The sequence below is a fragment of the Rhopalosiphum maidis genome, chromosome 3 (genome assembly GCF_003676215.2).
Source record: "Rhopalosiphum maidis isolate BTI-1 chromosome 3, ASM367621v3, whole genome shotgun sequence".
Taxonomy (NCBI): Eukaryota; Metazoa; Arthropoda; class Insecta; order Hemiptera; family Aphididae; genus Rhopalosiphum; species Rhopalosiphum maidis.
This window is the reverse complement of record NC_040879.1, coordinates 24,193,222-24,220,075: the sequence shown is the minus strand read 5'-3', so window position 1 is coordinate 24,220,075 and position 26,854 is coordinate 24,193,222. Positions and strand designations below refer to the sequence as shown.

Here is a 26,854-nt window from a genome sequence, read left to right as displayed (position 1 = left end):
ATTTTTAAATTGCATCTAACTTCTAAATATAAGTCTTATATCTTGTTTAATGTATAATTTCATCCAAATTTAACCTTAAAAGTTTTATAAAAAAATGTTAAGTTTTTTTGGTTCTTATGAAAACTTCTTATTAGGAATATTGTTTTAAATTTCAAGTCCTAGCTATAAAAATTGATCATCATGTAGATTTTTACTTTTTTTTTATAATACAATTTGCGAATTTCCTGTATATTCACAAAATTATTTAAAATTGGAACTTTGAACGGTTAAAAAAACTCGACTTTGTACATGAAAATATTTTAACACCTATAATTTTTTTTTTGAGTTTTACAAAAAAATGTTTTCTTTATATTAATTGAATATTAATGATTGCATAGGTGGGTAGATCAAATTATAAGTAGTATAAAGTACTTGCAATAATAAAAATGTAAATTCTAGAAATTGAATAATATTAAATAGCATTTAATATGATCAGGTATAATGATTAACATTCATAATTAATATTAATTATTTCTTTACATTAGATATTATGTTGAAGTATAAATTACATAGCTTTGACTTAATTTGAACAAATGAAATAATATGACCACATTTACGCAATTCTTGATATGATACTTAATATGCAATAACTTAGAAAGTTTAGAGCATTTATAATTATTTTTTACGCATTAATCAATTCCCTTTGATATAAAACTATTATGCAGTAAAAATCGTGAATATATAGCATATAAAAATATGCAATAAATCTTTTTTCAGAATGAATTATTGTAAAAAAAATGTTCTGTTTTTATTTTATTTACTCATTTGATAATTTACAATGATATCTAATTGGTCAAATCATATCTATTATATTTATCTATCTAATTTTTTATTATAACTTTTTACATTTTTCTTTATTTTTTAAACGGGAAATGTATTTTTTCCAGTTTTTCTTCAATGGTGAATCTACAATTAAATAGAATCTATAGATTTATAGTAAATTAGTGCTCTAGTGTATAGTATGATAATATAATGCGGTGTAATAATAGGTACCTATATGGCTATATGTATTAACAGTATTAACACGATTGCAATATTATTTATAAAAAATATAAATAAAATTATGATATCGCATATATATTATCAATTTGAATTGTGTACTGATCGATAATAACACTTGTTTTTGTTGTCCTCTTTACAGATTTAAGTCTGATAGAATTCTACGAAATATCAAACAATCAAATCATACAAGTGCAATAAGAACTATCGGTAAGTTTAGGTACTTATCTACCTCTACCTAATCTGTGAGTCTATGAATGCTCTGTATGCTGTCAGTTATCTAATAACCGGATTGTGCTGGTTAAATACTGACATTTGAGATCATCGACTTATGCACACTCGGACTTTGCTGCAGTCGTCGGTTTCGCACGGAGATAAGGAGGGTGTCAGCGCGTTTTCTAACGCACAAACAACGTTCGAATAGACATTCGTTTTGTGATCTGTTTCCAGACTTGTGTGCCTACGTTTCGTTATTACTGAATGTAACCGACTGTGGTTACTTTAGGCTTGACGGTTGTAGTTGATTTGTCGCCCTAGGCCAAATTCATGTACCTAAAGTACGTCTTGTTCCTCTCAATAACATTCCGTTAAACATTTTGATCTGTCGAAGCCAAAAAATAGTGCGGCGAACAATTGTTATCATAGTTGAAACGGGCCTATATAACGTATAAGCATTCGGATGCTGAGTATTAACAACATTGCAATGCAGTATTTGCCAGTCCAATTTACATATGAATGCATCACAGCATTTAACAGGCGAACACTGCATTGCAGTGTTGTAACTATTGAGTGTTCGAAAATTATAAGGTTTTGTTCGGGTTCGACCAATGTTTATATATTGTTCACCAACACCGTCCTACTCCGATTCGACTGAGTGTTTCCGACAACGAACTTTACTAGGCAGTTCAAGTGATGTAGATATTATGTGAATTTGGTAATTTGTATGACGAGTAGTCGACTACCAACAGTTTTGGCCGTCAATTACATTGATAATAATAACGTTGTTCATACATTTCGGGGCTCAGGTCGCATATGCGATGTCTGTTTGGGCGTTGTTTATACGGGAGAGGATGTGCTGACACATTTCGGTCTCCTAAGAGCATGTATTGGGGTACCGGCAAAATGACCGAACAGGCGACTTGCCGATAGATTCTTTCTAAGAATTCTTTCTCAAACTTCATAACACAGACGCCGACAGCTTTCACATAAGTTTACACGAGATGCTTCATGTCCATATTTTTGTACAGGTAATATTGTTGTTCGGTGCCAGCTCTTATTTAAATTCCATGTTTATTGTAGTTTTGGTGTAAATCATTATTAATATTGTATTGTTGAATATGAATGATTTGCTTTTAATTTTGATTAAATTCAATGCTTATAATTTGTTTTTGTTTACGTAATACGTTAATAACTTGTCGATTTAAATTTCATAAAATTATGCATACAATTATATTAAATTATATTGTGTAATGTAATATAATAATGCTTTTAAAAAGTACCAAATATGCATGCACATAAATAAGTACAATTATGCTTTAAAAATATAGAATTATAATTTTTTCCACACAACATTTGTATTAATTATATTTGTACAAATATTTTATCGAATTATAAATAATATAATATAGGATAATATTAGGTATGAATTCGGTAACAAAATTCCGGTTTTTAAATTTTAATCAAAACAAAAAGAAATTAAATTACATTAATAAATAAATTTAAAACTTCTCATTGAATAAAATAAATATTTTTGTTGGGTGTTTCTTTGGATGTATTCGTCGAGACTGACAATAATAATTACTTCTTACGGGCAAGTCTATTTACGACATCTACAATAATTATTAAATTATTTTCCTAAGAATGTATTAACTATTAAGAAGATTGTTAGCGTCTTCTAATTGTATATTATACTAATTTAAGGTATAGCTATAAATGATATATATCAACCATTATGGGCTAAACATCCTTTTTAAAATAAAAAAACACCCGCAAGTGTTGTCTTCTTACAGTTGTTAAAAGAGTCGAATTATAGCAAAAGTTGTTTTGCGTGGAATATGTAACCACTCAGGAAGTTGTTATAGTTATAAGACTACAAATTGATATATAATATGGTTAAAAAAATTGTCTGTGAAATATCGTTTTTATTTTTTTAATATCACTTATACGAAAAAATTGGTTATGGGTTTAAAATTCATTATTTTTAAACTTTAATTACTTGTTTTTTATTTACGATATCTAAGCAATAAAAACGGTGTTTCACAGTCACAGTTTACCCTGTGTGATGACAATTTCGTTTCCTAGTTATAACTGTAGTTTTTGCTATGTTTTACAATTGTAAAAAGAATACATCACATGCGGGTGTAGGGTCCTATTAATGTCAAATCGATATTTTGAAAAATATAATATAAAAATATCTAGTAGGAAATCTGAATACGTATGTATTAATTTTTTTTTACAAATTATAAAATAGGTTTGCTCTAAAAATTGTGAAATTAAAAAATATGTTCTAAAATTCTAAAAATTGCTAAATATGCAAAATATATATACTATACATTTTTGATATAAGGTTCGATATGTCGTGGAATATGTATGACTTAATTTAAACAAATTATGTAATATGACGACATTTACGCAGTTCTTAGAATGATAGTTATTATGTCAACTAAGAATATCAGGGAATTTTCAATTATTGTTTATGCACAAAACTATACCATTTGATATAATATGCAGTAAAAATTGTAAATTATAGCATATAAAAATATGCAATATAATTTTTTCTGAATAATATATGTTAAAAAATATGTTCTGTATAATAATATGTACCTAAATGGCTATATGTATTAACAGTATTAACATGATTACGATATTATTTATAAAATAGATAAATAAAAGTATGATGTTAATTATATATTATCAATTTGATTTGTTTACTGATCGATTATAACACTTGTTTTTGTTGTCCTTTTTACAGATTTAAGTCTAATAGAATTCTACGATATATCAAACAATCAAATCATACAAGTGGCAATAAGAACTACAGCATCAGTGATGATATGTGATCAAAAAGATTGTCATAAAATGAACAACAGATGACACAGTTACCATCTTCGTCGTACCGGCAGATGACATATGATTCGTAACTGTCGACACACACTTATCTACATCTACCTAATCTGTGAGTCTATGAATGCTCTGTATGCTGTCAGTTATCTAATAACCGGATTGTGCTGGTTAAATACTGACATTTGAGATCATCGACTTATGCACACTCGGACTTTGCTGCAGTCGTCGGTTTCGCACGGAGATAAGGAGGGTGTCAGCGCGTTTTCTAACGCACAAACAACGTTCGAATAGACATTCGTTTTGTGATCTGTTCTAGACTTGTGTGCCTACGTTTCGTTATTACTGATTGTAACCGACTGTGGTTACTTTAGGCTTGACTGTTGTAGTTAATTTATTGCCTAGACCAAATTCAAGTACCTAAATTATCTCTTGTACTGCTAAAATAACATTCCGTAAAACATTTCGGTCTGTCGGAGCCAAAAAATAGTGCGGCGAACAATGGTTATCATAGTTAAACCAAGCCGGTATAACGTATAAGCATTCGGATGCTGAGTATTAACAACATTGCAATGCAGTATTTGCCAGTCTAATTCACATATGAATGCATCACAGCATTTAACAGGCGAACACTGCATTGCAGTGTTGTAACTATTGAGTGTTCGAAAATTATAAGGTTTTGTTCGGGTTCGACCAATGTTTATATATTGTTCGCCAACACCGTTCCTACTCCGATTTAACTGAGTGTTTCCGACGACGAACTTTACTAGGCAGTCCAAGCGCTGTGGATATTATGTGAATTTGGCAATTTGTATGTCGAGTTGTCGACTACCAACAGTTTTGGCCGTCAATTACATTGATAATAATAACGTTGTTCATACTTTTCGGGGCTCAGGTCGCATATGCGATGTCTGTTTGGGCGTTGTTTATACGGGAGAGGATGTGCTGACACATTTCGGTCTCCTAAGAGCATGTATTGGGGTACCGGCAAAATGACCGAAGAGGCGACCTGCCGGTGTATAAAGAGAACTCTTTCATGGAATTCTCTCTCCAACCTCATAACTCTGACACCGACCACTTTTACCATAATTAATAAATGTTAAATGATTTTATTTGAATCCAATAAAAAAAAAAAAAAAATGTAAAAAATCAATACTATTAATTTATTAAAGTTAAATAAGAAATGTTTATGTTTTGTTCTATTATAAAAAAAAAAACTGTAAAGCTGTATGTATTTTTTAATTGTTTATTAACGTTTGTTACTTCTATGTGGTTGCTAGGTTACTTAAAACATATGTAATTACTTTTTTTTATTGCTATTTAATTCTTATGAATTAATTTTGTCCCCGGTTGTATCCGAATCGCATGCAGTATAACTTTTATCATGCACGATATACTTATATGTAAAACTTTCACTTTTAACGATTTTTGGTATACTATTATTATTGATTTTTTGATTTATTATTATAATTATTTGTAATTTTTCAGTGTAATTTAGTCAATTTAATAATTTTAAAGTCTTCCTCTTTTTTTTATATTAACATTTTTTATCTTTATACCTTTTAAAATGTAATTTTTAATATTCCATTATTATATATGTACTTGTACTAAATTGTTTATTGCCAAAAAAAGTTCATCAAATTTTTTAATATCATTATTTATTTGAAATTCCATGTAGAACTGTAAAATACATTCACCTAACCTTTAACTAAAATCGTTTTACTTAATTATCACAGTGCTATCTTCTCCTTTTATTTCTACCACTTTTTTAATATTCAAGAATACCCCTATGTCCTTTCTCAGTGTCTAAACTATCCATGTACCAAATTTCATTTAAATCGAGTCAGCAGTTTAGAAGCTTATTCAATACAAACAATCAAATCTTAACTCTTTATAATATTAAGTAGAGATTATATAATTAAAATTAATTGAATTAATAGTTAAATAGAATCAGTTTTTAACAAAATCGATTTTTTGATCTTGCTGTAACTCAAAAACGAATCATTGTTTATACTTGAAATTTGCAAGCATTGAAATAATTTTATAAGCGCATGAAATTTAATTTTTTACGAAATCGCGTAAAATTACGATATATTACAATTTAAATATAGGTAATAATTATCCTAGACTGACAAATCATCTCTGTTTAGGATTGTTTTTCTCATAAAATGATACCTATCATTGCATTCAAATTTAAACATTAAAGTGACTTACTGTGAATCTCTAATACACAGCAGAGCGATATCAGCTTGTGGATTTCTCCCAGCTTTATTATTGCCATAGCCATAGATTAAATACAATCTATAATGAATCCCATCGGGTATTTATAAACGGCGAAGTGGCGACAGCCATTTGACCGTAATCAAATATGATTTCACCCATTATTTTCTTGAAAAGTAAATGGTAATTAAAAAATTATTAATAAAAAATAATATAAGTACCTATATATGAATAATTGTAATTTTGACTTAAAAAAATACCAATTTATATACTGTTAATACCGTTTCTTATTCCGATTCGACTGAGTGTTTTCGACAACGATCGTTACGAGACAGCCCAAGTGCTGTAGATTTTATGTCAATTTGGCAATTGATTTAACTGGTGGCTACCAGCTGTTTTTGCATTCAATGAGTACTAACGATTACTTTTGTCATACAACTTGGTGCTCAGGTTATATATGCGATGTCTGTTTGGGCGTTGTTTATACGGGAGAGAACTGTTTCAAAGAATTTTAACCACATAATTTCGACACCGACCATTTTTAACAAAAGTTAAAAGATAAACGTTTATACTTCAATCCGAAAAAAAAATGTAAAATATAATACTAATTATTTTAGTTATGTTAAAATAATAACCTTTTAAGCTTTATTGCTTTATAAAAAAAAACCTAAGTTAAGTTAATATTCTAATTATAATTATATTAATTATAAAAAAGAATAAACTAATAAAGTACAAAACGTAAATAAAAAAAAAAGATGAACAAATAAGGCAGACTTTTATAGTTATAAAATTAACCATATATTACATATATATTGTTATGGACGTCTCCACAACCGAGTTTGTTCGTTAGTAATAAATACGCCGTGTTTAAGTTATCACTAATACTTTATTAGTATAATCAATTTTAAAAGAAATTAGTTACACAGAATAATTGTTAGCCTTAAGAAAATAACAGAGGCTCTGCTCGATGGTCTGCCAGGACTACACTAAATATTACACAGTCGGCGAGATACGGTAGGTGCTCGCTCGGGCTCAAAACTGTCCACACAGCGAATTCCCTAAAACCGTGTGACTCTATCGGTTCACATGTTAATATGCTTACACACTATACTATATTATATTATATTATAACTATATCCTATTCTGGGTATAGCATACAGACAGGGGTTCACAACACCCCCCGGACTACATGTGACATGTGGGTCTAATGATCACCATGTTTCACTTCATCCGTGAGTTCTGATGCTCTGAAGTTTTAGAATTTTGTAAGAGAGTGTGTGGATTGCACATACACTGCTACATTCTGGGGTTCTGCTATTTCCGGTCTGTAGAGTCGAGTTAGATTACACTTATATTTGATCAACATGTACAGAATTATTACTATTATTAAAATGACAATACAAAAAACTATAATAAAATGAGGATCTGGATTTACAAATATGTTGGTATCGTTGTACATTTTAGATAATTCTTTCAGTTTTTTAGCATCTTCAGCTAACTGATTAAAATTTTTAAAATATTTATTTGTATCTATTTGCTCGGGAACACGGCTGTTAATTATTTCTGGCATTTTTAATATTGCGTGCAGATTCGGATTTTCTGGGACGAAATCTCTATGAATTTCTGATGATAGGGTTCTTGATGGTGTTAAAATCAGATTTTCTGTATATATAACACAATTATCGGAAATTTGAATTTTTCCTGTACCGTTGAGTAGGATTCTGCTAGAGTTTTGTGCGCATGTTACTGTAACTGCCTGTGAAATGCAATAATATAACCACGCGTTTTGTAGATAAAGCTTATGCCAGATTGTAGTATTTAGGTTCAGATATTTGAAATTACAAGCTTCTATCGTTTGATACGGGGAATTGTACAAAGATACCTCACAATTATCATGGTGGATCACCTCACATGGTGGAATTTACGTTATTTATGACTGAAGAGACTATGCGTATCTGTTCCTGTGATATATGAACATGTTTATCCTCGGAACGAGCAAGATGTTCAATGTTTTTGTAAAAGAATTCTGCATCCTGATCGGAGCAAACTCCAAAAAGAATGTTTGCTAGCCTTCCTACTGCATTTACCAACCCACGAGGTTGTCGGTTCGGATGTTCAGAGGTTCTGTGGTCTGACCCAAGGATTCGTATGACAGAATTGAGATTTGATTCAATTTCTTGCATGAACGGAACCGTGGATTGTATGAAATCCGTACACGCACTAGTTAAGATCGAATCCTCTCTTTTTTTCAATTGAATACAAATGTCACCCGTTTGATCATGGAATTTCTGGAGTATTTGGTACTTCATGTAATAAGTTGTCAGATTCACGTAAGTGATGAAATCCCAATTGGTGTAGGAAATGCGAAGAGGTCCCATTGCTTCAAAGTATAAGCCCGATGAGTTCTGAAATGAAGTAACTTGGAAACTTCCGCTCTGAGAGTTTGAAAGCCCACGACATACTATTGAGGTTATGTTTATTTTTTTTTAAGATGGTCACATTCGGAGAGTCCGCATTAGTTTCCACCACTGTGAATGGTCCTAACCACTTAGGTGATAATTTTCCTTTACTTGTTTTTTCTTGCACTATGACTTTATCACCTTCATTGATTTGCAAAGGCATAGCTGTACGATCATATCGCTCCTGCGATTTCTGTTTTGATTTCATCTGTCGCTCTGTTACCATCTGGTGCGTTTCTTGCATAAGACGTTTCATTTCGTATTGATAATCTTGATAATTATACTGAGGTTCTGGCTTACAACTTAACGAATTTGGTATTGATAATGGATATCCGTACACGATTTCATGTGGTTGAAACCCTGTGGCTGTGTGTACTGAAGAATTATGACAGTACATTGCATAAGGGACATGTACATCCCAGTTTTGTGGATTTTTTCCAGAGTAGTTCCTTAAATATTCACCTAAGGTGCGGTGACTCCTCTCCAAGCTACCGTTACTCTGCGGATGATACGGGGTGGTCGATGTTTGAGAGATATTTAAGAGTTTGCATACTTCCTTGAAAACCTTACTAAGGAATTCAGTTCCACAGTCCGTCACTAAAGATTCAGGTTGCCCATGCAGACATAAAAATTGAGTGACAAAATGCTGTGCGACGGTGTTTGCTTCATGATCCTTCATGGCACACGCCCAAGTGAATTTCGAAAAATCATCGATTAGAGTTAAAATATACGAATTCCCGTGGTAGGACTTGTTGAGTGGCCCTACGATGTCCATGAATACTTTTTCGAATGGTTTCGAAGCAGTAGTTGTTATTACCATAGGTTCTTTGATGGTCCGGTTTGGAGTTTTGTTGATTTGACATGCAGGACATTTCTTGATGTATTCCCGGATTTGTGCCCTCATACCCTGCCATTGGTACTGCTGTGAAATTTTATTATATGTGCGCGTTACACCTTGATGTCCACCAAGTGCATTTTCGTGAAATTCCTTTATGATCTGTAGTTTGTTATCTGTCGTTAACTCATCGCGAGTGTATATCTGAATATACACAGAAGAGTCACGGAAGGTATACCTTAACATATTTCATACGACTTCCCACTTCAGCCCATCTAGGTCGCAGCCTAGACGTGGACAAGCGAGCTACGTAACTTTATACTTGACGCAGATTGACTTGAGGTTCTGTAGACTTTGGAAGAGAATTTCATAACTTGATTTTTGCCAGAAAAATTCTTTTGTGATTATATAAAACACCTGATGATTGTTCACATTGATTGTTGCAATCTCTGTTATTTGGCATTTTTGTCGACGAAGTTCATTAACTTTTCCAAATCGGGTTCGGAATTCAAATGCAATTCCTTTCCTTGCTTTAAAATCTGCTGATACACAATGTGCTAATGAGATTCCAGCCTCTACGGAAAACAGATCTCCTGTTAGCTCGGCAATTTTCTTCGTAGGACCCAGTTTAATTTCATCTGCTTCCAGAAATGCTTGATAACCAGTATCACCTTCCCTTTTCGATTCTAGGTCTAGGTGTTCGTTGTCTACTGATTTTAAAGAGGTTCCTTGAGTTTCTGGAGGTTCTGACTGGTTGTAATGACTCGATGATGTCTGAGCTCTCGTAGTTACCGTTAATATACGACTCAATGCGTCAGCATTTGTGTTGTTCACTCCTGGTTTGAAATAGATAGTGTACTGGTACTCTTCCAGCTTAAGGCGCCAACGAATGAGTCTTGATCCTGGATCGGTAATATTAAACAACCATACTAGTGCTCGATGATCGGTAATTATATTAAACTTTTGCCCGAATAGATAAGGTCTATATATCTTAATTCCCCATACTATGCTGGTTAGCTCCTTCTCGGTTGTGTTGTAGTTGATTTCTGCCTTATTTAGAGTACGAGATGCAAACGCTATCGGCAAATCCTTTCCTATCGAACCTTGCGACAGTACACATCCGATCGCGTAGTCACTTGCATCACAAGCCAAGTTAAATGGTTTAGAGAAGTCCGGATATTGTAATATTGGTGCCTGTGTCAAGAGGTCTTTTAACTGTTCAAAAGATTTTTGACAAAGGTCACTCCATCTGAACGTTGCGTCCTTTTTTAACAATGAGATCAGTGGCTTAGCGATCTGCCCATAGTTTCTAATAAATCTTCTGTAGTAGCCTGAAAGTCCTAAAAATGACTTAACCTCTTTCACATTTCTTGGAATTGGAAATTGTTTCACACAACTTATCTTCTGAGGATCTGGCTTGACTCCTTCGTCAGTGATTTGATGTCCGAGATAATTGACTTCTTTTCGGAGAAATTCGCATTTCAGTGGTTGAAGTTTGAGATTGTATTTGCGGAGTCTCTGAAAAATCTCTGTGATTTTCTGTGAATGATCATTTAGATCTTTTGCATAGATGATTATGTCATCTAGATATACGAATGCTTTGATTCCATTTATACCGATTAGTACTTTATTCATGAGCCTCTGGAATGTCCCTGGAGCTCCCTTCAAACCAAATGGCATTCGCTGAAATTCGAAATGTCCCCGGTCTGTAGAAAACGCCGTTTTGCTACGGTCGGAGTGATCCATCTGGATTTGGTGGTACCCATGGACTAAATCCAAGGTACTGTAATATTTTGACCTCCCTAGTTGGTCCAAAATATCCACGATATTCGGAAGTGGAAAAGCATCCCCTATCGTAACCTCATTAAGTCAGCGAAAATCCACGCAAACACGGTATTTAACCTGACCAATGACGTCGGGTTTCTTCGGGACTACTAGGAGTGGAGCGTTCCAAGGCGATTCATTAGCTGTAATCACACCTTCCCGTTCAAGGGTCTCCATTTGGTCCGTAATTTCCTGTTTATGCCTTTGTGGTAAACGGTAGGGCTTCACGTGAATTGGCGATACCGCTTCTGAGGTTTTGATTCCGTGTGTCACTGCTGTAGTTGCTGTCACCCGATCTCCTTCTAAGAAGAATATGTCAGAGTAATCTTGACAGATGGCCACTAATGATCCCTTTTCCTCTGAATTTAGATGATCGGTTCTAAGTGCTTCTTCCAATCGTTTTAGTCAACTACTGTTTGCATGAGGTTCTTCTTGTTCATCCATGACTTGTACCGAATGGATCAGAGCTTCCCTGAACTCCTCGTGGACCAATTCCTTTAAATTGGGCGTCTTTAGCCTTATCGTTTCTTCGGTTGGGTTGATGAGTGTGGCTAACACCCTTTTGTTTTGTACTCTGGTTACAGCGTTACTGCACAAGACTGATTTCGTGATTTCTTGACATTCAATGATGATGATTTTGTCTTCCGCGTGATTCCCTGCTTCTATTCCTACAAGGGTTTCAGTACGAGGTTGTAGCACTATTTCAGCCCCGTCAGGAATAATGACTTCATTAGTCTGGTAATTCAGAATGATTTTGTTTTCCACCATAAATAGCCGTCCAAGGATACCATCGTTTGGGATTGGGAATGCAGAATGAACTACTTGGAACATTGCAACTATAGTTTTATCCTCGATAAATAGTTCCAATTGTGTTTGTCCCATTGTGTGTACTATCTGGTCATTAATGCCCTTCAGCTGATATATGACGTCTTCATATACGATAGTCTGATCTGCGAGGGAAGATATTTTTATTAAATTAAGCTCACTCTCAGAATCTAAGAGTAGCTTCGATTTTTTGCTGATGGTCTGTTGAATGTGGCAGGTTAGATGATCTTCATCTAATTCTGCTTTGAAGTAGAGGATCTGTCGTTGCCGGTGTTTTTTAACTCGCTCACCGGGCGCCCACCGCTGGCGGCCGGTTGCTGCTGGTTTTCCTCCTGGTTGCCTTCCTTTTTGGAGTTTACATAATTCCTTTTACGGCAATCTTTCAGCATGTGCCCTATTACGTTGAATACTTCTAACTGGTGCCGTTGCGGAAAAAGGTTTTAAGTTTGTCGTCGTCGGTTTGCTCCTACAGTCCTTCGCCATATGACCGGCTTTATTGCAGTAAAAACAAGTGGGTTTCTTCGTGGATTGGTGAGGCGCTCCATATAACTTCTTTGTTGCCTCTTGCGAGTTTCTGACCCGTTCTTCTTCCCTTGCTGCTTGTATGGCCCTGTCTAATGTTAATGGATTCCTCGCCTTTATGAAATCCTTTAAAGGTCCTAGTCCCTCTACAAAGACTTGGATGCTTTGCTTCTTGATGCTTGTTCCTAGCGCTTGGGCTACCTCCCAACTGTGCCCACTTGTCTCTTGCTCTATGATGAGTGTTTGGAGTTGCTCAATTCTGTTGGCGTAGTTAGTTACGTCTTCTCCGATTTTCCGTCTCGTCGAATACAACTCCAAAAATAGATATGTGGTCTTCCTCTGCGGTTCCAATGCAGACTTTAACGCTTCCTTTAGTTCAGCCCAGTGTCTTATCTCCTTAAACTTGACTGCCTGACGGGCTTTCCCTGTCAGTCTAACTTGTATTCCTTGGAGTAGTCGAGCCTGTACATGGTCATGTGCGCATGCCAACGCAAACTCGCATTTTTCTAAAAATATCTCTAACTCCTCCTGCTTGTCTCCACTGAACGAGCCTGGCAAGAGTTTTAGAGCAGCCTCCAATCCTATTGTCTCTTCACTGGGTCCGAATGAATATCGGATACCTAATAGATTCGGGTTTCCTTCAGTTATTGGAGGATTTGATATTGCTTGTGTATCTGTATTCGATTGTCCTTCAGAATTTACCATGATGCTTTGTCGAGTAGTTAATACCCGTTGTCTGAACTGCTTCCTGAGTGTCTTGATTCATGTTTTGGTAGCTGGAGTTAAGAGGAGGGGAGGGTATAGTCTGATTTAAAAGATTTTCTTCAATGGTTTGGTCTAGGATATTAAGGTTGAGTTGATTTTCTGCTTCCCCCAAAACAGTATCTACTTCCCCCAAAGTTACGGAGACGTTATGTATTAACTCCGAATTATGGTTTATTAGTACGCCAGTTCTGATGAAGATGTTATCAGTACTGATATTCCCAATAGAACGTTCGGATGTCGGATTTTCTGGATTTGAGAATCATACTGGTAAACTTACACGAGGGGTAGGACTTGGCGGTGTTATTGGATCACTCGATTCGTTATCTGGATTTGGGGACGATCTATCCGACCCGTTTTCCCGTTTTCCGCTCATTAACTACTTTATCTACTTGGTTGATACTTAACGAATTGCTAACCTATATTTATGTATATGTGTGTATGTTTACATGCAATTATAAATTAATGCTAATGTTAACTACGATATTAATATTATATTAATACAAGAATACTACAGATTTACGATTCTAAATTATACAGAAAGAAATAATAATGATAAAAAAAAATAAAAAATAGATAAGAAAGAAAAACGTATTTATTGATCAGTACGGAGTGTAGTCGAGATATGGTTTCAAAATTTTTTTTTTTATTATTATTATTATTATTTCTTTATTATTTTTTTTTTTACTTACAGTAGTGCAGTCAAAATGATCCTTGCCATGTTTTTTTTTTTTTATTTACTGATTTTTTTTTAACACTTCTACTGGATGCTCAAATGATCTGCACTGATGTTTTGCTTGGCTTGGCTCGAATTCCTTGGATGTTAACGACGACTTTCCTCTTCGACTGCGCTTGTGGAATCGACGTTCGCTAGCCCCGAAACTGCTGGCGCGGGGACCACTTCACCCTGTAGTGGGTTTCTCTGCTTGCTTACGGCTTGTCGTTAATAAACAACGGTCGCGTATTTATTTGATAACGACGATCGTGTATTTACACCGATTACAACGATCGCGAATTTTTTAAATTTAACGCTTATCACGAATTCGAACCGCTAACGCGAGTCGTGTTGTTTGTTTACACTTCGCGGCGGCGCTGATTACGAGCGTCGTGCACTGGATATCAGTGTTTTCAGCGGCTATCGGCTGCTGGTACTATATTATAACATATATATATGTATATATATTCGGCGGCGGCACAGACGTCCGGTTTCGTAACTAGTTACACGGCAAATGCGTGCGTGCGTAAGTGAGTGTCGTTCGGTTCGGGCGGCACTATCGACACGGCGGCGGCGGCGCGTGTATTATGCGTCGTTTGCGTGTGTATGTGCGCGCTTATGAATTTCAGCGGTACCACGAACAACGGACGCGGCGGCTGTGATGCTCGTATTACGGATTCGCGTTCGTGTGAGTGCGTGCGCTACTAACCATTAGTTTGGGCGGCGCTACGAGTACAGCGGTACTGCGGGCTCCCTTCCTTGTCGTCTTGTAAACTGGAGTTTCTGTATACTTCGATGTTTTGGATTTTCTGGACACTTCGGATTTTCTTCTTGTATTTAATTATATTATAAGCATAGATTTACTTTAACTCAAAATTACACGGCATTGACTAACTTATTGTTTAACGAACTGGAATCTACGGATCCCACCGCTGCCACCAAAAATGTTATGGACGTCTCCACAACCGAGTTTGTTCGTTAGTAATAAATACGCCGTGTTTAAGTTATCACTAATACATTATTAATATAATCAATTTTAAAAGAAATTAGTTACACAGAATAATTGTTAGCCTTAAGAAAATAACAGACGCTCTGCTCGATGGTCTGCCAGGACTACACTAAATATTACACAGTCGGCGAGATACGGTAGGGGCTCGCTCGGGCTCAAAACTGTCCACACAGCGAATTCCCTAAAACCGTGTGACTCTATCGGTTCACATGTTAATATGCTTACACACTATACTATATTATATTATATTATAACTATATCCTATTCTGGGTATAGCATACAGACAGGGGTTCACAACAATATATATATGTATGGACAGAGTAGATATTTATAGATATAAAAAACATAGTGCATTTTATAATTGATTTATTATAAGACAAATATCACTAGCTCTAGTCAATAAGTTAATATCATGAAAAATTAGAAATTAAGCAAAAAAATTACAATATTTCAATAGATACAATGATGTCAAACCTTAATTAAAATGTAAAGCAATCATAATAATCCAACAGTTAGAAAATTTGAATTCAAAGATAAAACATTAACAGTAATACAAACACAGCAATAATTGAATAGGAATAAACGAAAACCCTTAAATTGTGTATAAAAAAAAACATCATCCGTTTACATCATATTCAAACATTTGTACTTTTATCTTTTGATTTTACACTTTTCTTTGTTATTGAATTTATTAAAAAGGACAAGACAATATAAATAATAAGAAATTTTGTACGTGATAATGTAAATAAATAAGTTTACATTTAAATTGTATGTATAATTTCTAAAGGCACATAACTTACTTACTATATGTAAAAATAATTAAAAAATATCGAAAATGCATTATCACAATATCTTTGTTGAAATTTGATTTTAAATTATATATAGTTTCATCCTAAAATAAAGAAATAGTATCGGAAATTTACATTTAATTTTTATGGGCGTTATAATTAATTATTATAATAATAAATAATAATTGTATTACCAAGTAGAAATCACAGTAGATTTATTTTAATTTGCACATTTAATCACATTTTTGATAATTGATAAAAATAATTATTTTTTCAATTCTATATGTATATATAGTGACAACAATAATTGCTGAATATGTAGTTAGGTATTTCTCAATTAAATGAGTTTCATAATAAAAAAAAGTGTACCCATTAAAATATTGTATTGCATATTATATGATTAAAGTTAATTTAATCAATAATATTAATATAATTATTATTGCCTCTTATAAATTATGATAAATTAAGGTTTAAGAATTAAATGATTAAAACTTAGAACTAATTTCGAATAATAAAAAGCAATATATATATAATAACACGACACATGTCGCAATATTTCAGTTTATATATAAGTGAATTATAAGACCTAAACAATTAAATAGAGATTTTTATATAAATATGATATTTAAATAATAAAAATATTTTAAATTTACTATAACTATACTATAAACAATATCATTTAATGTTGCCCATCATTTATTTGAATATTAAATAATAAAAAAAATTACAAGTACATAGACTTGAATAATAATAATTTAAACTAAAATATTACCATTCTACTAATATTATAAAATAATATGTAATTATTTATTTCCATATAATATATTTAAATTATGATGTATAATAAACAAATTTTTTATAGGGTTGTTTTGTGTATACATAGTTGTACGAGTTCTGTTAACAAATGATATTTCCTTCTGCAATGACCATTTTCACTATGTATATTGTTCGATTCTACACTATCATCAGCACGACGTGTCTCATACACGCACACGAAAGACCCTTTTGAATGCATACACCCCCGCTGAACAGAAATTGTATTCGATCTTAGTCCCGTCCGGACTACAGTAAACACGAACCACTCACACATATATACCTATGTACCATAATATAATATACAATGGAGTGGCAGATGTTCGGCGACAATATCACAGTCGACAGCATTCTTGAATTCGAACAATTAATATCCACCATCTTGGCCGCCAAAACTGTCGATACCTAACAGAGATGCACAACCGTATTTTCAATGCGATCAGTATTCAGTATACCTTCCAGGCCAGAGGTACGTTGTTGGCGTGTGCACATCCACATTGATATTATATATTACAGAATATAAACAAAAGTAAAAAGTAAAAATATTTATAATAATTAAATGTTTTGTTTTTTTTTTCATTGCAATGTGGTTGCGACGATGAAAAAAAGATTAGTAATTATTATGTTAACGTAATTATCATTTTTGTTATTAGATCCGAGAAAATGATCACAGAGGATTCCGGGATCGGCTGATGTTCGCTATTGTCGAGGAAACACACATCGCTCACGCATCGGCAGCGTACACATATCACAATGTAAGTTTTACATTTAAATTATTTCTTTTTATAAAACAAAATATAGACAAAATCTTGTAATTATAAATAAAAATAGTTAGTTATTATGTATTATCAATACCTTAAAAAATATGTTATATAAGTAGATTATAATTAAGTAGGAAATTATTTAAAGAAAAATGTTAAAATTATGTTTAATAGTGCTATTTTTTTGATTATGGTATGAACGAAATTTCATTAACGTTGCAAGTCTCAACATTGGTAGTTCATACAAATACTTTAAGTATACAACAATATTTGTGGTATATACATTTATTAAACATAATATCTTTTGCGAGGTGTTTTTATTGCAGATTACATTAATATTATTCGGAAATCGGAAAACATATTTAAATTGTATGTCTTCTCCTGTAGGTCGTCGTTATAATAATATTAAATGTATACCTACACCGTACAAGTCTTTTTTTTATGAGTTAAGTTAGGATTTATTATTTTGTACATACAAAAGTGTGACTTTAAGAAAATAATATGTAATACAATATTGGTTTTTATTGGTGTTTTGAATAGCAGGAATTTTATTATACCCTAACCTAACGCTTTTTTCTGTCGCAACTACCATTTTCACTTAATACAATACAATATAATACAATGTTCGATTTTACAATATACATCTGAACAAAGGTAATATACACACTTGCACACACATACACACAGACTTGTGCACTTGTACACTTACACACACACACACATTGATCGTTTTGAATGCACACACCCCCATACAACAAAAGGTATATGCGGTGTTCATCCCGTCCGAAATACACTCAACATAAACCATACACATATACGTATATACATATGTATAGATCACATAATATTATAACATATTGGGGCAGATGGTTGGCGACTGTCGCAGTCGGCAACATTCTTGCGCGTTCTTTCGTTCGGACAAAACAAAGGATTCCCGCTTTTTTGGACGCCACTTGTTCCTATACGTGCAATATTATTTTTATATTAAAAAAAAAATACTATAGAATTATATTTTTAATGTTAATATAAATTTTAAGTATTAATATACCTATAGAATTTAGAACTAATACTTATATAATAATTTATTATATATATATTATTATTGAACTATGTTGAATTACTAATTTAATAATAATATTAACATTGTACCAGTTAGTGTTAAAAAGGTTCTGAATTTAAAATATTATATTAAAAACATGGCTCTTGAGTCATTTCTGACTTACCGTCGAATTGGTTACATATAGCTTAGGTTTGTGGTTTAAATCCACACGAAAACATATTTTAAAATACATCAAAATGAGTAAACAAAATTATTGTTTCAATGCCTAATTTTTTTTTTTTAGGCATTTTGGTTCTGGTGATAAATACTTTTTAGAAATCTTGTTTTAAATGTTCAAGCCTTAGCTATAAACATTGATCACCTCATACATTATCAACTTATATAATAATATTATGATTTACAATCTTCTGTGATTTTCACAAATATTATCAAAATTTGAATCGTTAAAAAAAAATTAATTACATAAGTATATTTCCACACCAGTAATTTAAATGTGTATCTAATTATAAAAAGTCTCAACCTAAAATAAAGAAAACGTATTAGAAATTTACGTTTAATTTTTATGGGCGTTTGTACATTAATTTTCTTCAATATTGGATACGTTTTATTTTCTGAATCAATCAGAAATTAATAACTAATAATAATAGAAATTTCCTCAAAATGTTTATTTTATTATTTGTTAAACACGAAAAATGTTCATAATATTCGAATTAATTATAGAAAAGAGAACATTTTGTTCTTATAATAATTTAATCCAGGTTTTCAATAATTTATTTTTAACGATACTTATTAACAAAAATACTATTTATTTTTTATATTTTTAAAAATGTTCATTAACTTATTCATCGTTGTTATAAACGAGAAATTTACGATCATAATATTACAAAATAATTAAATACATAAAATGACTAATGGTATTATAGAAAATAGTATAACGTATGATATGCATATAATTCCTATTAATGTAATCAATTTAAATACCTGTATCTTATGCCTACCTAGCGTGGTCGAAAAGAAGTGACTGATGAACAACAACATAAATTAATTAAATGTAAAAAATGTATCTATAAAACCTAACCAAAAAAATTCTTCAGATGACTGAAAACGAAAGAAAAATATACATTTAATGTTAATTATATCATTTTTTTTATACATATTCTAAGAATTCTTTTGGAAAATACAACAATACACATATTAACATATTTTGACTTTTTTATTACATAAATATCTGGACCCTAGTAGGCACAAATATGATAGCTGAAATTTGATTTTACCTAAACCTATTACAATAATATAACATAATAGTTAGATAAGTTAAAATTAATATTATAGTTGAAATGATATTTTTAATTACGTATGACATATATTAAACTGTCAATAATCCTTTAGATTTTTAGTGGAGTTATAAACTCATAGGTTATAAAATAATGTGTTGCATAAAAATTAAGTTATTTTTTGAACATACCAATACTTAAATATCCACTAAATGGTATACTTCTATATAAATTCTTTTTACCAACTTATTTTATCAATCACCATTACTAAAATATGTAATTTATTTGCGTATTGTTAAAATGTAAAAAATAATGTATGTTTAAAATACACAAAAATAGAAAAACTAAAATATTTACCATTTCCTTCATCCCAACGTAAAAAGTGGACTTTCAAAATAGTGCAGTGTTGAGAATTTACAGAAAAAATATGCTAATGCATATAGATTCTTGTCCTAGTTATCATATATAAATAAAACATAGATCAAGTAAAAAGTTTCAAATATTTAAATATAAATAGTTCAAAAGGATAAAATAAATTTTAAAATTATGACATCATAATATTATTATTAAAAACTTATGTGAATTATTAATAAACATGTTAAACTCTATTTCTATTAATTTGTAAGTTAAAAAATAAAATTAATTTTTTTTTCCAAACGGCTATTCGCTAACTTTTTTTCCCTAATTGTTTGTTTTTGTTGTTCTCGATTGTTTTGAAACGTTTAACGTAATCTACTTAGCACAGACTGTTAACAATAAGTTAAAATTGCATAATGGTCCTAAAGGCTAAGATATATAGGCATTTTATAAATTTATTGGTATTATTAAACTTTATTTACATATATGAGAATTTTCGAACTGCACTACATAAAAGTTAAAATAGGTTAGGTATTTAACACATTCTAATTTAAATCAAGGTCAATAAATGTAATTTTGGAATTATTGCACTCAATCCGACTGATCTACAAAACTGCTAGACATTTATTATAGGGTTACAGTTATTGCAATTGTTTTGTCGATCAATTTATAATATTAAAACAACGTTTTTACTCGTTAAAATCAATTTAAAAATGAAAGTAAATAATTTTTAAATTTCTCATTAAATATAAAAATATTTCGTAACCAAAAAACAAAAAAAAAATAACGATTTTTATTAATTAAACAGGAGTATTTAAGATTTTGTATCATTTCAAAAAATTTTCAAAATTCAATAGGTTACTGGGTTGGGAGAGCAAAGACCCCAAGGGTTTGTGAGCGAATAGCGAGCAAAGAGTAGAGCCAACTGTTACTTTTATTTTATTATTTTTAAATTGTAGCTTTTTACAACATATATTATATGATACCTAAATAGCTGATTATCGTAATAAAAACAATAAACATTCTATGTTAAAAATATTAAAAATACATATTATTCTACCGAATGTCAACTGATATTTGTTAATAATAAATATTTTGTATGTAATGATCAGAACGATTTCAATTCAAATATAGTCTTTTTCTGTCCCAAGTGCAATTCGACAAAAATAAGCACATTCAACCTTATGTCTTTATCGTAATGTATACAATAGATAACGTGGTGAAAAAACTGTTGTTTAACATTACACATCATAGTTATTTCTACTAAATTAGATAATATTTTAAGAAGTATTCAATATTAGCTTACCTACTTCCTATAAGTATAAACTATAAAGTAGAATGATTAATATTAAATTATACGTGTATCTAATACTAAATTATATATTAATTTGTTTAATATGACAATTTTTATAGCAGATAATATTTCTATTAAATTAATCTAATATCCAAACTATAAATAGTGGACATGATTTTCTTTTCACGTATATACAATATTCCTATACAAGCAAATAGCTAAATTATTTCGAGTAGGGTGGGGGGGGGCTTTAACTTTTGGACCTTTTATCGTTTTCCATAATTTTTCCCGATGAATTACTTATAGGGGGGTTTCCCTCGCACTCATAATTAGGCGGTATGCCATATAAAGAATCTTATTAATTTATAATTTACTTTTGGTTAGTATAGTTGATAAAAAAAAAAAAAAAAAAAAAAACAATGATTTTCAATATCTAAAAATAACAAAAACTAAAACCAGTAAAATGGACTAGTTGATTGTTTATGGCCCATATAAGTTTCAGAGTTTATTTTAATAAAAATGACTGAACTATAGTAAATTCAAAACTTCCAAATTATACGTTGCTGTCGTTTCTGATGCGTAAACGCGTAGGTTGGATATATATAGGGAACGAATATAAATATATATCATAGTTATATTTCACCTCAATGAAGTATTTTGAAATATTTTTGTTGTTTTATTAATAAAATTAAAAATTAAAAATATCTAATATGAGAGTGAAATAAAATAAATAATTATAAGTTGGGAGATTTTTAAATTATTTTTATATTTTTATTTGTAGTTTGCTCCAAATATGTAACAAAAAATTGAAGTTTGAAGTAGCTGTAAATTTTAATCTATTTGGGCAAATACAGCTTTGAAAACGTAGTATTATAGTGCTACAATTATGAAGTTTTAGGCACTTGCCCCACGTTTAAATAACAGTAGTATTAGTATTTTTAAACAGCCGATTTTGCACTTTCCTCATGCCAAGGTCCAAGTGCGCCATTTATTTTTTTTTCTTTCTGGAGGATTTTTCCTTCTGCATTGACCATTTTCACTAAGAAATTGTTTAACCTATTAATATACTTGTTATACTAAAACAAGTCGAAGTGTTAAAGCGAAAACCCAAAATTGATTTCTTCACGTGGTAGGTAGGTATATGGTAACAATTAAATGTTTTTTCTATTACGGTGTATCAGTTACAGATTTTGATCTTAAGAGGATGCCATCGTAGTATTTGTTATCTCCCTCTAACCCACGCGCAACATAGCAAATATTATGTTCACAAAAATAATTATAACCATATTAATTTTTCAAATTAGAGTGCAATGACCTATCATAAAATTGAAAGTTAAGAACATTATCTAGGGCATCTCATAGGCGTTTTATTATATTTTTATTTTAAAGCGAGTTATGAGTTTTTTAATATGTGTAAAAAATTTACAATTTTAATATACTCAAAACTCACTTTAAAATAAAAAAAAAAATAAAACGCCTACGAGATGCCCTATATAATGTTCTAAACTTTATATTCTATACTAGGTCACTTCACTCTAATTTGAGAAATTAATATGGTTACAGTCATTTTTATGAACCTAAAATTTTCTATGTTGCATGTGAGTTGGAGAGAGACAACGAATACTATGCTGGCAGCCTCTTAATAATGTTAAACGAGACACTATATATAACATAGCCGCATTACTGAAGCGAGACCGTGAACACATTGTATTCGGCGAACAGATAAATAAAACATATTATTACGACAACATCATAAGTGTTATTATTGTAAATAATTATTTTTGTTAATTATTAATAGTTTTTAAATAATGTAAATATGTATTTAGAATTTTGATAGCCCGTGAAAAATTTTCAGATCCCTAATGTGGCCCTTCAAAAATATTAATTGGGGAACTCTGATATAAAATAATATATAATGAGTACAACTCAAAGTACATATTATTTTTGAATGAAATATTAATTAAATATGTTTTACTTAACCTATAATCCGATAGCAACTCACACTGCGAGCGATGAAACGTGTCACGTCCAGAATATATATTATGTAAAAGACCACATAAGCGACACTCTGTGGTTATCTTAAATGTATGTAAATTGGTGCACGAGTCCAAGACATACATTGAGTACCTATTATATTTATCTAATATATTTCTTTATAATAATATTAAAAATAATTTTGTAATAGTGTGTTAAACGTCGATGAGTATGATCTATATACTCGTCAGGACCTTTTTTTGAAAAAAAAAAAATCAAAATTTTATTTATTTTGAAAATCATACTGACGCTTTATTTAATAATGCAGTATTCATAAAATTCGAGTTTACCTTCAAATATATGATGTACAAAAAACATTATTTTTTGTGGGGTTGTTTCGTGTACACATATTTGTACGAGTTTTGTTAACAAAGGATTTTTCCTTCAGCAATGACCATGTATATTGTTCGATTCTACACTATCATCAGCACGACGTGTCTCATACACACACACGAACGCCCGTTTTGAATGCATACACCCCCGCTGAACAAAAATTGTATTCGATCTTAGTCCCGTCCGGACTACAGTGAACACGAACCACTCACACATATATATCTATATACAATAGAGTGGCAGATGTTCGGCGACAATATCACAGTCGACAGCATTCTTGCGCTTTCTTGAGGTCGAACAATTGATTTCCACCATCTTGGCCGCCATAACTGTCGATACCTAACAGAGATGCACAACCGTGTTTTCAATGCGATCAGTATTCAGTATACCTTCCAGGCCAGAGGTACGTTGTTGGCGTGTGCACATCCACATTGATATTATATATTACAGCGTATAAACAGAAGTAAAAAGTATAATTATTAAATGTTTTATTTTTTTCATTGCAATGGCGTTGCGACGATGAAAAAAAACTTTAGTAATTATTATGTTAACGTAATTATCATTTTTGTTATTAGATCCGAGAAAATGATCACAGAAGATTCCGGGATCGGCTGATGTTCGCTATTGTCGAGGAAACACACATCGCTCACGCATCGGCAGCGTACACATATCACAATGTAAGTTTTACATTTAAATTATTTCTTTTTATAAAACAAAATATAGACAAAACTTTGTAGTTATAAATAACTGATAAGTTATTAATTTGAATTTAATTATTGTTAGTATCGATAATAATTCAGTATCTGAACCACGTAATTAAAAATTAAACTAATTAGTTATTAAGTATTAATTATACCTTAGGAAATATTTTATAGAAGTAGATTATAGTTAAGTAGGAAATTACTTAGTAAAAATTTTAAAATTATACTTAATACTGATATTTTTTTGATTATGGTATGAACCATTATGAAATTTCAATAACGTTGCAAATTTTAACATTGGCAGCTCATACAAATACTTTAACTGTATACTTAATGTATTTATATTTACTTAGTATATTGTTGTATAACAATATTTCTGGAATATACGTTTATTAAACATTATATCTGTTGCGAGGAGTTTGTATTGCAGATAACACCGACATTATTCGGAAATCGGAAAACATATTTACATTTTATGTCTTCTCCCGTAGGTCGTCGCTAATTTAATATTAAATATCTACCTACGCCATACAAGACTTTTTTTTATGACTTAAGTTGGGATTTATTATTTTGTACATACAAAAGTGTGACTTTAAGAAAATAATATGTAGTACAATATTGGTTTTTATTGGTGTTTTGAATAGCAGGAATTTTATTATATTCTAACGTAACGCTTTTTTCTGTCGCAACTACCATTTTCACTCAATACAATATAATATAATACAATGTTCGATTTTACAATATACATCTGAACAAAGGTAATATACACTCTTGCACACACACACACACACACACACACACACGTACATACACGTGAACGTTTTGAATGCATACACCCCCACAGAACAAAACGTGTATGCGGTCTTCATCCCGTTCGAAATACACTGAACCTTCTTTTGCACAATAAAATCAATATTTTATTTATTTTGATAATCATACAGACGCTTTAGTTAATAATGTAGTATTGATAAAATTCTAGTTTACCTTAAAGTATAAGACGTATAAAAACATTATCTTTTGTGGGGTTGTTTCGTGTACACATATTGTACGAGTTCTGTTAACAAAGGATTTTTCCTACTGCAATGACCATTTTCACTAAGTATATTGTTCGATTCTACATTATCATCAGCACGACGTGTCTCATACACACCCACGAACGCCCGTTTTGAATGCATACACCCCCGCTGAACAAAAATTATATTCGATTTTAGTCCGTCCGAACTATAGTGGACACGAACCACTCACACATATATATCTATATACAATAGAGTGGCAGATGTTTGGCGACGATCTCACAGTCGACAGCATTCTTGCGCTTTCTTGAGTTCGAACAATTGATTTCCACCATCTTGGCCGCCAATACTGTCGATAACTAACAGAGATGCACAACCGTGTTTTCAATGCGATCAGTATTCATTATACCTTCCAGGCCAGAGGTACGTTGTTGGCGTGTGCACATCCACATTGATATTATATATTACAGCGTATAAACAGAAGTAAAAAGTATAATTATTAAATGTTTTATTTTTTTCATTGCAATGGCGTTGCGTTATGAACAAAGTAAAGTAATTACTATATTAACGTCATTCTGATTTTTGTTATTAGATCCGAGAAAATGATCACAGAGGATTCCGGGATCGGCTGATGTTCGTTATTGTTGAGGAAACACACATCGCTCACTCATCGGCACCGTAAACATATCATAATGTAAGTTTTACATTTAAATTATATTTTTATACAAAATAAAATATAGACAAAATCTTGTAATTATAAATAAAAATAGTTAGTTATTATGTATTATCAATACCTTAAAAAATATGTTATATAAGTAGATTATAATTAAGTAGGAAATTATTTAGTGAAAAATGTTAAAATTATGTTTAATAGTGCTATTTTTTTGATTATGGTATGAACGAATTTTCCCATTTTGAAATTTCAATAACGTAGTAAATCTAAAAATTATTTTGTATGAAACAATTGCTTAATACTTTACGTATACAACAATATTTGTGGTATATACATTCATTAAACATTATATCTGTTGCGAGGTGTTAGTATTGTAGAATACACCAATATTATTCAGACATCGGAAAATATATTTACATTTTATGTTTTCTCCTGTAGGTCGTCGCTATAATAATATTAAATGTCTACCTAACCCATATAAGTA

The 26,854-nt window shown here is 31.3% G+C and overlaps 1 protein-coding gene across 1 annotated transcript; it reads left to right on the top strand.

The window, feature by feature from the left end:
- Window positions 1-13,745: 13,745 nt before the first annotated feature.
- On the top strand, window positions 13,746-26,391 carry LOC113557857. The gene is made up of 4 exons (XM_026963398.1): window positions 13,746-13,940; window positions 17,524-17,625; window positions 24,559-24,660; window positions 26,290-26,391. The coding sequence occupies exons 1-4, from the start codon at window positions 13,746-13,748 to the stop codon at window positions 26,377-26,379; spliced, it is 489 nt and encodes a 162-aa protein (XP_026819199.1). The 3' UTR covers window positions 26,380-26,391.
- The last annotated feature ends 463 nt before the right edge of the window (window positions 26,392-26,854 follow it).

Bases quoted from the DNA above. Each gene is read 5' to 3' on its own strand.
- LOC113557857 (XM_026963398.1), top strand. From the start codon at position 13,746: ATGTTATCAGTACTGATATTCCCAATAGAACGTTCGGATGTCGGATTT. The intron at 17,626-24,558 runs GTAAGTTTTACA...TTTTGTTATTAG, and splicing joins CAGCGTACACATATCACAAT to ATCCGAGAAAATGATCACAG. The intron at 24,661-26,289 runs GTAAGTTTTACA...TTTTGTTATTAG, and splicing joins CAGCGTACACATATCACAAT to ATCCGAGAAAATGATCACAG.